At 45.5% G+C, this 13275-nt stretch overlaps 1 protein-coding gene across 13 annotated transcripts in view; it reads left to right on the top strand.

Moving 5' to 3' along the window:
* The window catches only part of mtss1lb (MTSS I-BAR domain containing 2b), a 189218-nt gene that overhangs the window by 149337 nt on the left and 26606 nt on the right, over positions 1-13275 (top strand). For 3 of the 13 annotated variants that reach the window (XM_073069686.1, XM_073069687.1, XM_073069689.1), the window contains 3 exons: positions 1097-1194; positions 2810-3020; positions 9410-9673. In XM_073069686.1, the coding sequence (XP_072925787.1) occupies positions 1097-1194; positions 2810-3020; positions 9410-9673 (573 nt within the window). The remainder of the gene's footprint in view (positions 1-1096; positions 1195-2809; positions 3021-9409; positions 9674-13275) is intronic. The other 10 variants (XM_073069691.1, XM_073069693.1, XM_073069694.1 and 7 more) reach the window with 6 other exon arrangements.

Below are 13275 nucleotides of genomic sequence, written 5' to 3'. Positions count from 1 at the left end.
TAATAATCCTGAAATTGTGTAAACTTTGGAATGTTTCATGCTGCCCATATCTGGATGAAAAAGCAAAATTGTCAAGTGGTGGTTTCGTCTGTCGTGGTCTGAGACAGCTGGCTAGACTTTGAAGGAAGAGGGAGTGGTCTGAGAGAATAGATGTATGGATTGGACAGGAGTGGAGAGCCACATTGGTAGGGGAGAAGAGGTGGCGGATGCTAACGCTGGAGTCGGAAGATCATTCTGGTCTGAAGGGAGCCCATTGTGGGTGAGATATTCCCAGTTTTGTTTCATCCATTCAGGGGGCATGGACTTTGCAGGCTGATCCAACGTTTTTTTTCCCCATCCCTAGTTACCCTGGAGAAGGTGGTGATGAGCTGCCATCTTGAACCACTGCAATCCTTGAGGTTTGGGTGCTGTTAGGGAGGGTTTTGACACAGTGATGGTGAGGAAACGGTGATAAATTTCCAAGTCAGATGGTATGTGACTTGGAGAACAACTTCCAGTTGCTGGTAGTGTTCCCCGTGCTTTTGCTGCCCTTGTCCTTCCAGCTGGGAGAGGTGGTGGGTTCCGAAGGTGCTGTCTGAGGAGTCTGGCTGAGTTGTTCTGTGCATCCTGTAGACAGTACAAACTGTTGTTTCTGTGTGTCGGTGGCGGAGCGAGTGAGTGATTGTGGATGGGATGACTTTCAAACGGACTGTTATATCCTGTATGGTATCGAGCTTCCTCAGTGTTGTTGAAGCTGCTCATATTCGGCAAGTGGAGAGTCTTCCATCAGGCTTTGTAGATGCTGGACAGGCTTCTGGGGAGTAAGGGGCTGGCCTGAGGAGGGCCTTTGGGAAAGTGATAGTCTAGGTGGAGTATCCCTATGGAGGAGGCAATCCCTTGGGACCAACTAACATCTACAGGTACTGTGCACTCTGTGATATGGTCCAGTTTTGTGCAGGGCAGTTGGTGAGAATATTGTACTTATTGATAGCAGACATCTTAAAAGGACTGTTTACAATGGGATAAAATTACCGGTTGTATTGCTGGGCTCTGTTTCCCCATAAAGCCTTGCTTGCCCCATATTCCCAGAGTAATTACCTCTGTGTTTCTCCTGCAGGTGATTAAGGACCTGAAGGGCTCTGACTATACCTGGTCCTACCAGACTCCACCATCTTCCCCCAGCAGCTCGAGCTCCCGAAAATCCAGCATGTGTAGGTAGGTGCACGAGGTTTCTATCCTCTCATCTCTCCAGCTCATGTGAAGGTTAACAGTGGGGAACAACACGTTGTCGTATAAATAGTGTTTCAGTAAATCTGTCTTACAACCTCTCCAAGGCGTTGATGCCCTTCTCAAGGTGTCCTGAATTCAACAGTGAGACCAAGCGTGACTCCCTTCCTTGTCCAGCTTATTCTTCTGTTATTCAGGACAAGGACATCTTTGCACTGTCCCTGGAAAAACTGATGGGTTCTCGCCTATACCCAGGCCTCCGTTTACAGGATCTACTTTTCCTCCTTCCCTGCATGGCTGATGACCACTGGGCTAAACAAAGCGTTGGATTTAACTGACTTAACTGGGCCTAACATATTGATGCAGTCATGAGAAAGCATGCCTGTGGCTATATTTCATTAGGGACCACTGCACATGATTGGGAAAAAGCTGCCGATGGTTGTAAACTCAGCCAGCACCATCATGGGCACTAGCCTTCCCGCTATTGAGGACATCTTCAAAAGCGATGCCTCCAAAAGGTGGCATCAATCATTAAGGACCCCCACCACCCAGGACATGCCCTCTTCTCACTACTATCAACGTGAAGGTAGAGGAGCCCGAAGACAAACACTCAACATCTTAGAAACAGCCTCTTCCCCTCTACCATCAGATTTCTGAACGGTCTATAAACAAATGAACACTACCTCAGTATATTGCTCTCTTTTGTAGTAATTTATATTTCTTGTAATGTAATTTATACTATATTTTATACATTGCATTGTACTGCAGCCTCAAAACAACAAATTTCACAACATACATCAGTGATAATACACTGGATTTTGATACTCTGTGCTGCATGCATTCATTAGAAGGACTGTTATAAGGCCTTGCTATAAGTGGAGTTATAAGAAAAGAGAGAAGACAGAAGGGTGGACAGAATGCCAAGTACTGCCCATTAACCTGCCTTATAGGTTAACACGCAAGGGCCTGGACAATAGTCTTATAACACGCAGGGCCGTGGACAGCAATCCAAATACCTGAGTTCAAATCTCACCTCTGGTTTAAATTCAGTTCAGGATCTGCAATTTAACAAATCAGATTTTTAAGAACACCTAGACTCTCAAACCTGCAGTTTATCATAAAAACTAATTCAGAGGATGAAATCCGTGGAACTTCCCCTATCTGTGACACCAGCTTCATCTGCACTCTTGGTCGGCTCTGAAGTGGCCAAGGGAGACAGTCTTTTCTGGTTGTTCATATGGGCAGATAGCAGAAAAATGAATACAGTGAAGAGATTTGTGAGGCACACAAAATGCTGGAGGAACTCAGCAGGTGAGACAGCATCTCTGGAGAGGAATGAACCATTGACGTTTCAGACCGAGGCCTTTTATCTGTCCTGATGACATTGACTGTTTATTCTTCTCTATAGGAGCTGAATGGCCTGTTGAGTTCCTCCAGTATTTTGTGTGTGTTGCTCTTGATTTCCGGCATTTGCAGAATCTCATGTTTCTGAAGAACTTTCTGCCAGCTTTGTCTCTGATTGTATTTTCAGCAAGTCTGACCTTCTCTCAAATTGTCTTCCTACCCTCCTTCATATCCTTTCACCCTCCACATCCTTCCCCAGCAGTGTAAATAGTACAAACAGCAGCACTTCGCGCTCCAGCGGATCCCAGACTCACTCGCCAAGTTCAAACTACCGCTACCGCAGTTTGGCTCAGCCCGCCAGTTCCAGCACCCGGCTCTCCAGCGTCTCTTCACATGATTCTGGCTTCATATCCCAGGATGCCATGTACTCCAAGCCACCGTCACCCATGCCATCGGATATAACCAGTCAGGTGAGTGCTGATGTTAGTGGCAAGAGTCCTGTAGATAAAGTAGGAAGGAGCAGATGTAGGTCTATCACGTTTGTTCACGCAGCACACAAACAGGCCCTTTGGCTCAGTCCACAGCAACTTTTCCCCCCAATACAATTATCACGTTTAATCTCCCCACATTTCCATCTACTCCCCAACCCACTCGCTTGCAAAAAAGAACAGCGACAGTAACATCTAAAGTCCCCTCCCCCTCTCTCCCACTCACAAAGAACTAACCATCTGCCAAATGGGCACTGGAAAGAAAATGGCAATAAACTGAGGAGACCAATATAGAGTCCTATCACATAAATCTTGAAACATCAAACAGTCCTTCCATAACTCAGAACTCACACCCAGTCCAAATGGTGTCCTTCATTGGAAGCGATTGCTGATCCCCTTTGCTTTCACCTCAATTCTTCAATCTTCATCCCGCTTTGAGATGGAGTCATCTTGCCATTGGTTGTTTCCATGTGTCAGCTTGTGTTCTCAGACATGTTCGGCCCCCCCACCGCCCATCTCAGATCTCCACGAGGCAGCTCTCTGGACACAGCACTGTGCTGGGTCCTTCCATCGGGATTCAAACTGTACGTCACAGTTTCCGTAACACAAACAAAACAAAAAGAACGAGCAGAAAGCGTAGAATAAGTGAAATAATTGGAAAGATTTGTTCTCTGGATGATGTCATCCAGAAAGCTGTGAAAGCTCGCTGGCACCATCTTGACTGGAAGAAAGCACGTGTTATTCCATATCGATGCTAGAGGAATTCAGCAGGCCAGGTAGCATCTATGGACGTTCAGGCCGAAACCCTTCGGCAGGACTGGAGGGGGAAAAAGTTGAGGAGTAGATTTTTAGGGGAGGGGAGGGGAGAGAAAAGCACCAAGTGATAGGTGAAACCTGGAGGTGGAAGGATGAAGTAAAGAACTGGGAAGTTGATTGGTGAAGAAAACAGAAGGTCATGGAAGAAAGAAAAAGGGGGGAGAACGGAGCACCAGAGGGAGGTGATGGGCGGGCAAGGAGATAAGGTGAGAGAGGGAAAGCTGGCTGGGAGATGGAGGACATTACCAAAAGTTTGAGAAATCGATGTTCATACCATTAGGTTAGAGGCCTTGTCATGCTCTTTGCTCTCACGAAATGTTGCAGAATTGCGTTCCTGGATGATGAATCTCACTGTTGATCTCACCCAGCAGATCTGACTGCCTCAAGTATGAGCAGCATAACGTGCAGAGTTCCCACACATGGTGCCTTGGCACTTTGGCATCTGTCTGATTTGGATAAAGATCGTTAGATTAAGCCCAGGTAACGTGCTCAGTTTCTAGAGTGTGCTCGCAGCATGGCAAGAAGACAAACCAAAGAGAAAGCAGCATGAATCAGATAGAGGTGACTCACCAGAACTGGTTTTTCCCAACCTGCAGTAAAGCATGTAGCTACAAGAACCATTTCTGTTCACAGTGCCACTTGATTTTGTCACAGGGTTATGAGTGTGCTCACCCTGCTCTGAATGAAGACATGGCAGACTGAGAGCATAGCTGGTTCAATTCCACCTCAAGTCCTGTCCGTATCGAGTTTAGACTCTCTATCCATGACTGTCAGTTGCCTGTAGTGTAGCTCAGCGACCAGCTCCAGGGACCCACGTTCCATCCTGACCTCGGGTGCTGTCGGTGAGGAGTTTTCACGTTCTCTCCTTAAATGTGCAGATTTCCTTCAGGGTGATCTGTTTCTTCCCACATCCCCAGGACTTAGATTGGTTGCTGTAAATTACCCCTAGAGTGTAGGTGAGTGGTAGAATCTCAGATGGGGGGGGGGGGGGGGGAATTCATGTGGTGTGGAAAATTAAAGCACAAGGTGAGCGTGCAGCTGATGACCGCAACAGACTCAATAACCCATTTCCACGTCATATTTTTCTGTATTGATTCTATTCTGTAAATAAATGCGCAAAAGAGGATTGACATCATGACTGCTCACAGTAAATGCCTTGTTAATCCACAACGCACAATAGGCTGAGCATGTTCACAGTGCAAATCTTCCAAAGGTAGGGAGCATAATCACTTTGCTAAAATCTGAAGAAGGTCTTTTGAGGAAGCACAGATCACAGGAGTTCATTGAAATATTGCTTGTGGGGCAGAGTTATTTGTTTATATCGGAATAGCATTGGAGAGGGATAGGAACAGACAAGTTAGGAAAACGTTTAATTGGAGTAAGGGGAAATATGAGGCTATCAGGCAGGAACTTGGAAGCATAAATTGGGAACAGATGTTCTCAAGGAAATGTACGGCAGAAATGTGGCAAATGTTCAGGGGATATTTGCATGGAGTTCTGCATAGGTACGTTCCAATGAGACGGAAAGGATGACAGGAACAGTAGTGTACAAAGGCTGTTGAAAATCTAGTCAAGAAGAAAAGTTTACGAAAAGTTCTAAAAAAACTAGGTAATGATAGAGATCCAGAAGGATTATAAGGCTAACAGGAAGGAGCTTAAGAATGAAATTAGGAGAGCCAGAAGGGGCCATGAGAAGGCTTTGGTGGGCAGGATTAATTAAAGCACCAAGGCATTCCACAAGTATGTGAAGAGCAAGAGGATAAGACGTGAGAGAATAGGACCAATCAAGTGTGACAGTGGAAAAGTGTGTATGGAACCAGAGGAGATAGCTGAGGTACTTAATGAATACTTTGCTTTAGTATTCACTATGGAAAAGGATCTTGGCAATTGTAGCGATGACTTACAGCGGACTGAAAAGCTTGAGCATATAGATATCAAGAAAAAGGATGTGCCGGAGCTTTTGGAAAGCATCAAATTGGATAAGTCACCAGGACCAGACGAGATGTTCCACAGGCTACTGTGGGAGGCGAGGGAGGAGATTGCTGAGCCTCTAATGATTATCTTTGCATCATCAGTGGGAACGGGAGAGGTTCCGGAGGATTGAAGGGTAGCGAATGTTGTTCCCTTATTCAAGAAAGGGAGTAGGGATAGCCCAGGAAATTATAGACCAGTGAGCCTTACTTCAGTGGATGGAGAAGATGCTGAGAGGCAGGAATTATGAACATTTGGAGAGGCATAATATGATTAGGAATTATCAGCATGGCTTTGTCAAAAGCCGGTTGTGCCTTACGAGCCTGATTGAATTTTTTGAGGATGTGACTAAACAGTAGATGTAATTTATATGGATTTCAGCAAGGCATTTCTTAAGGTACCCCATGCAAGGCTTATTGAGAAATTAAGGAGGCATGGGATTTAAGGGGACATTGCTTTGTGGATCCAGAACTGGCTTGCCCACAGAAGGCAAAGAGTGGTTGTAGATGGGTCATATTCTGCATGGCAGTCAGTGACCAGTGGTGTGCCTCAGGGATCTGTTCTGGGACCCCTTCTCTTCGTGATGTTTATAAATGACTGGATGAGGGAGTGAAGCAATGGGTTAGTAAATTTGCTAACAAAGGTTGGGGGTGTTGTGGATAGTGTGGAGGGCTGAGAGAGGTTACAGCAGGAGATCGACAGGATGCAAAACTGGGCTGAGAAGTGGCAGATGGAGTTCAACCCAGGAAAGTGTGAGGTGGTTCATTTTGGTAGGTCAAATATGATGGCAGAATATAGTATTAATGGTAAGAGTCTTGGCGGTGTAGAGGACCGGAAGGATCTTGGGGCCCTGAGTCCAAATGACACTCAAAGCTGCTACGCAGGTTGACTCTGTGGTTAAGAAGGCATACGGTGTATTTGCCTTCATCAGTCATGGAATTGAGTTTAGGAGCCGCGAGGTAATGTTATAGCTATGTAGGACCCTGGTCAGACCCCACTTGGAGTACTGTGCTCAGTTCTCGTGGCCTCACTACAGGAAGGATATGGTAACCACAGAAAAGGTGCAGAGGAGATTTACAAGGATGTTGCCTGGATTGGGGAGCATGTCTTATGAGGATAGGTTGAGTGAACTCGGCCTTTTCTCCTCGAGCAATGGAAGATGAGAGGTGACCCAATTGAGGTATAAGATGATGAGAGGCATTAGTCGTGTGGATAGTCAGAGGCTTTTTCCCAGGGCTGAAATGGCTAGCACAAGATGGCATAGTTTTAAGGTGCTTGGAAGTAGGTACAGAGGAGATGTCAGGGGTAAGTTTTTTTTACGCAGAGTGGTGAGTGGGTGGGATGGGCTGCTGGCGACGGTGGTGGAGGCTGATATGATAGGGTCTTTTAAGAGGCTCCTGGATAGGTACATGGTGCTTGGAATTATAGAGGGCTATGGGTAACCCTCGATAATCTCTAAAGTAAGTACATGTTCGGCACAGCATTGTGGGTCGAAGTGCCTGTATTGTGCTGTAGGTTTTCAATAATAGAATGGGAATTTTCAAGGTGCATTATGCACATGCGTATGGACGTTCACAGTGCATTTTTCTGAACCAGGTCATAATGCACTAAGCTTTCTCTGTGAGTACCTGCAGAATTATGTTGTTAATCTGTGTGCCCCTATCACACAGCAAAACAAGGGACAAGCACAAGAACAAAGTTTATGCAAGTACAGTTCCTCTGTCCTCTAAGGGATTTGTAGAAGGTTTCCGTGGAGCAGCATTAGTATTACACCATTCATTGAAAATATACCTTGCTCAAGACCAGGAGTAGAATTAGGCCATTCGACCAATTGTCTGCTGCACCATTCGATCATGGCTGATCCATTACCCCTCTCAACCCCATTCTCCTGCCCTCTTCCCATAACCTTTGATTGCCTTACCAATCAAAAACCTATCAACCTCCACTTTAAATATACCCAATGACTTGGCCTCCACAGCCATCTGTGGCAATGAGTTCCACAGATTCACCAACCAAGACATTTCTCCTCATCTCTGTTTGAAAGGGATGTCCGTCTATTCTGCAGCTGTGCCCTCTGCTGCCCTGTGCATTCCGAGATGCTCTTTAATTTGAATTAAAGACTGAAAATACTAAAGAACACTAATAGAAACAACTACGTGTGTACATCTGTGATAACTCAGGAGACCTGCAAGTGAAAGCAAGAGTTTATTGATCTATTCAGACATGTGCTTCATTTTCTTTGATGGGTTATGCTAAACTTTATTTTCAAGTACAGGGAATATCCCTTGGAGATCACAGAGAGTATGAAGAAAGGTTTAATTTCCCAGCAAAATGTAGATTGATTTAGTTTGCAAAACAAAAGCACTTTTAAGCTTGGATTAAGACAGGCTGCTCCTTCTCGACCTCCCCAAAGCAGAGTTAGGATGATGGTCAGCTGTCACTGAGCCAGGCTCAGCAGTGAACTTGAATAGTTTGCTGCTGGCAAGTAGTGCTGTGATGAGTCAGGATTTGGAACAAATTAAGCTGACTAACTTCAGTCATGTGTGCTCTGTGGGCTGACAGAATGCCTGGACCCTATTCACCTCCTGTCGGTTGTGATGGCAGCTGCTGCTTGCCTCTCGTTGTGTCTGATCAACCTTGATCATACCAAAAACAAAGTATTAGTAAGAGAAGGTGACAACGTGGATCCCAAGTTGCCTCTGAATCAGTAAGTGCAGGTAAACAGGTGAAGGGCTGTCACCACTGGGTTCTGCAGGGCTCGACGTATCCCCTTGGCGTATGTGGTTATGTGCACAAGTGCCTTTCTTAGCACGACGTCCACAGAGCGCTGTTATTTCTTTTGGTTCCAGGCAAACACTGGCAGGTGACAGCCTGCATACAGCAGACATCTGCTCAGAAGCCGTGTCTCAGATCTGCCCTTCTCCGGCACTGAACTGGCAACAAATTGCCCCACACTCACTGGTATTGGGTGAGCAGAGCAGCCATTCGGCGCCAAGATGTGAGGTCTTCAATCTTGTCTACTTGGCTTCTGAACAGCTGACCCAGACCAACAATATTCAGGAATAAAATTGGGCTGAAGTTAAAATTGGTCTCAAGATTTTCTAGCTGGCTTCACTCATCTGAGAACTGGGAAGGTCTGTGGAGCTACTTGAGCAGCTCCAGAGTAACTCATAACTCTGATTTCAAAGCTATAAATACCTTGGGTTGTTCCCAGCCACTCTGATCTGGGACTGCCTAATCCTGGCTCTGCACTTACTTACATACTTACTTTGTGATGATGTGGAAGTCAGCCATGTGGCCCGTAGAATCTGTGCCTACTCACAATGTCACCCCATTCCCCTGTTCCTTTTCCTGCAGCGTATTCTCTCCCACATGTCCATTAGCTCCAACCGGCCACCGACACGTGGGCTGATTTACAGCGGTCGGTCTTGGTGGTGTGGGAGGGAACTGGATCACCTGGGGGTAAACCCCTACAGTCACAGGAAGAAGGTGCAAGCTCTTGAGTATTTGAAGTTCTAACTAGCTCTTGTCTCTCTCCCTTTCATGGCTTCGTCTTGTCTTCTTGGACTCTGGACCCAACGCAGAAGTCATCGAGCTCAGCTTCCTCCGAGGCATCAGAGACTTGTCAGTCCGTCAGCGAGTGTAGCTCACCTACCTCGGTTAGTTCTAGCTCCACAGCTGGAGCCTGGTCAGGTGGTGAAAAGGTGAATCACCCATACTCATCGCTAATTCCCTCCCACCCGGGCATGAGGATCCAGCAAGTAAATGCCATACAGCACGGTCGGGATAACTTGGTTAATCCACAGTCCATGTGCTTGGGGCCCATTCCCACCCCTCATTTTGATACTGTAAGTTTTAAAGTGTTTGCATTTTTAGATATAGTCCATAAGTGAACTGTGTTTCTATCAACACGTTGATCAGCTGTGTTTAATAAGCATGTGCACACTTGGGATCAATAGGATGTATCTGCATACCTAGTCCAACAATCACTTCAGTGAGTCCAGCTGTATGATGTTTCTATTACGGTTCTCACTCAAACGTTTGACAAGGGCTCATTCATGAAGTTGTACTGCAGAGAAGCAGGCTCTTGAATCCACCGTGTTCATGTCAGGTTCTCCTCTATGTCTATCCTGTGTTTGTGGGCAACACATTGTTCACACATTTATCATTATAAGAATTCTTCAGTATATCTGCTAAATCACTTGTTGACAATGAGGGCAGGGGAAGATTTCCCAGATAAATATATATTTTTTTAAACAAAGTTGATTACAAAATAGCAGCTGCTGGAAATCTGAAAATTTAATCGGAAAATGCTGGAAATACTCAGCAGGTTAGGCAGTATCTGTGGAGAGAGAAGCAGAGATAACATTTCAGGTCAAAGAACTTTCACTTTACTTTTTAAAAAAAACTAATTTATGTTTCATCAGCTATCTCTCTTAGGGGAGGGTGCATCTCACTTTATATGTAAGATGGCGTAACTGTAGAAATGAGACCGAGCCATATTTAATATTCAGTCAGGTGATATGGGCTTCACAGGCTGAGCGGACAGTTAATTATGCAACTCATGTTGCCCTTAAGAAGGTGTTGGTGAGTTGTCTGCTTGAAATATTGCTGTCCTTGAAGTCAGGGTCATTGGAGTAGAGTGGTGTAAGCTTATCCCTATCCAAGTTCAAATGGTTCTGTTTATTATCAGAGAATATATAATGTGTGCAACTTGAAATGCTTAATCTTCACAGACATTCATGAAAAACAGAACCCCAAAAGACTGACGACAGAAAAACGATGGAACCCCCAAAGCCCCCTCTTCCCCCACCCCTGCAGCCATCAATGCATCAACCTCCCTCCACCCATTTCAGCAAAAAAGCATCAGTGCCCACCACCCACAAAGCAACAGCAAGACATCCAAAGAGAGACGATCTTCTGCAGTTAACAGAAAATATTATTTACGCAACAGTTCGACATGCCATAGGGTTCGTTCTCTCTTGCACTCTCTGTCTCACTCTCTCTCTCTTTCTCACAGTTTCACTCTCTGTCACTCTCCGTCTCACAAGGGACAGAGAGATAGAAACATAGATAACCTACAGCACAATATAGGCCCTTCAGCCCACAAAGTTGTGCCGAATGTGTCCCTACCTTAGAAATTACTAGACTTACCCATAGCCCTCTATTTTTCTAAGCTCCATGTACCTATCCAAAAGTCTCTAAAAAGACCCTATCGTATCCGCCTCCACCACCGTTGCCGGCAGCCCATTCCACACACTCACCACCCTCTGTGTGTTTAAAAAAAAACCCCACCCCTGACATCTCCTCTGTACCTACTCCAAAGAACCTCAAACCTGTGCCCTCTTGTGGCCACCATTTCAGCCCTGGTAAAAGCCTCTGACTATCCACACGATCAAGGACTCTCATCATCTTATACACCTCTATCAGGTCATCTCGCATCCTCCGTCACTCCAAGGAGAAAAGGCCAAGTTCACTCAACTTATTCTGATAAGGCATGTTCCCCAATCCAGGCAACATCTTTGTAAATCTCCTCTGCACCCTTTCTATGGTTTTCACATCCTTCCTGTAGTGAGGCAACCAGAACTGAGCACAGTACTCCAAGTGGGGTCTGACCAGGGTCTTATAGAGCTGCAACATTACCTCTCGGCTCCGAAACTCAATCCCACGATTGATGAAGGCCAATACACCATACGCCTTCTTAACCACAGAGTCAACCTGTGCAGCTGCTTTGAGCGTCCTGTGGACCCAGACCCCAAGATCCCTCTGATCCTCCACACTGCCAAAAGTCTTACCATTAATACTATATTCTGCCATCATATTTGACCTACCAAAATGAAACACTTCACACTTATCTGGGTTGGACTCCATCTGCCACTTCTCAGCCCAGTTTTGCATCCTATCAATGTCCCGCTTCAACCTCTGACAGCCCTCCACACTATCCACAACACCCCCAACCTTTGTGTCATCAGCAAACTTACTAACCCATCCCTCCGCTTCCTCATCCAGATCATTTATAAAAGTCATGAAGAGTAAGGGTCCCAGAACAGATCCCTGAGGCACCCCACTGGTCACCGACCTCCATGCAGAATATGACCGGTCCTACAACCATTCTTTGCCTTCTGTGGGCAAGCCAATTGTGGATCCACAAAGCAATGTCCCCTTGGATCCCATGCCTCCTTACTTTCTCAATAAGCCTTGCATGGGGTATCTTATCAAATGCCTTGCTGAACTCCATATACACTACATCTACTGCTCTTCCTTCATCAATGTGTTTAGTCTCATCCTCAAAAAATTCAATCAGGCTCGTAAGACATGACCTGCCTTTGACAAAGCCATGCTGACTATTCCTAATCATATTATGCCTCTTCTCCATCAACTTACCAACCATTGAAGTAAGACTCACTGGTCTATAATTTCCTGGGCTATCCCTACTCCCTTTCTTGAATAAGGGAACAACATCCACACCCCTCCAATCCTCTGGAACCTCTCCCATCCCCACTGATGATGTAAAGATAATTGCCAGAGGCTCAGCAATCTCCTCCCTCGACTCCCACAGTAGCCTGGGGTACATCTCATCCGGTCCTGGCGACTTATCCAACTGGATGCTTTCCAAAAGTTCCAGCACATCCTCCTTCTTAATATGCAACGCTATATCGGCTCGTACGCATCTAGGGGAGACCCCGTCCCCCGCCCAACCTTGTCTCACGGTTGCGTTGGTTGCTGTGCAATGCCACCTGATATGGCCTCAAACATCGATCATCAGCCAGCACACAATGTACATTTTACAAATTACACTTTATAAATCGTACTAGAACTAGGTAATTAATAGCGATACAATATATATGAAAGAAAAGGAAAAAAAAGAAAAGGCGCCAAAACTTATCAGAGTTTAGTCAATTTGTGCACAACCGTTGGAGCTCAACTATCGAAGTCTTCGGTCCACTATTCGATCTTCTCCGACCTCCTCGACCCGCCGCCTGGGACAAACCTCGGTGGTCGACCAGAGCGCATCCAGCACGTCCTCCTTCCTCACGATCTCCCCTCCAACTCCCCAAAAGTCCGCACAACACTAGCTTACAGAGCCACAAGAAAGAATAACATCTATCCCAATTGGTTAACAAATGAATACAATTCTCGTTATCAGTAATTATAACCTAAACAAGCTGCGAGAGAAAGCACTCTCTCACCAATTACCATAATAAAGAAGCATTCTTACTTTTAACATAACAAAGAAGCCATTTTGATTAACATACGGAGTAACATAAAGAAGAAACCCCTTACAATATCTACATGCTCAAGCTTTTCAGTCCACTGCAATGATCACTTCAAAATCCAAGATCCTTTTCCATAGTGAATACTAAAGTCAATTATTCATTAAGTACCTCTGCTATTTCCTCCGGTTCCATACACACTTTCCCACTGTCACACTTGATAGGTCCTATTCTTT

Source organism: Hemitrygon akajei, chromosome 17 (genome assembly GCF_048418815.1).
Source record: "Hemitrygon akajei chromosome 17, sHemAka1.3, whole genome shotgun sequence".
In the NCBI taxonomy this organism is placed as follows: Eukaryota; Metazoa; Chordata; class Chondrichthyes; order Myliobatiformes; family Dasyatidae; genus Hemitrygon; species Hemitrygon akajei.
The sequence above is the reverse complement of the archived record's forward strand: the minus strand, read 5'-3'. Positions and strand labels throughout refer to the sequence as shown.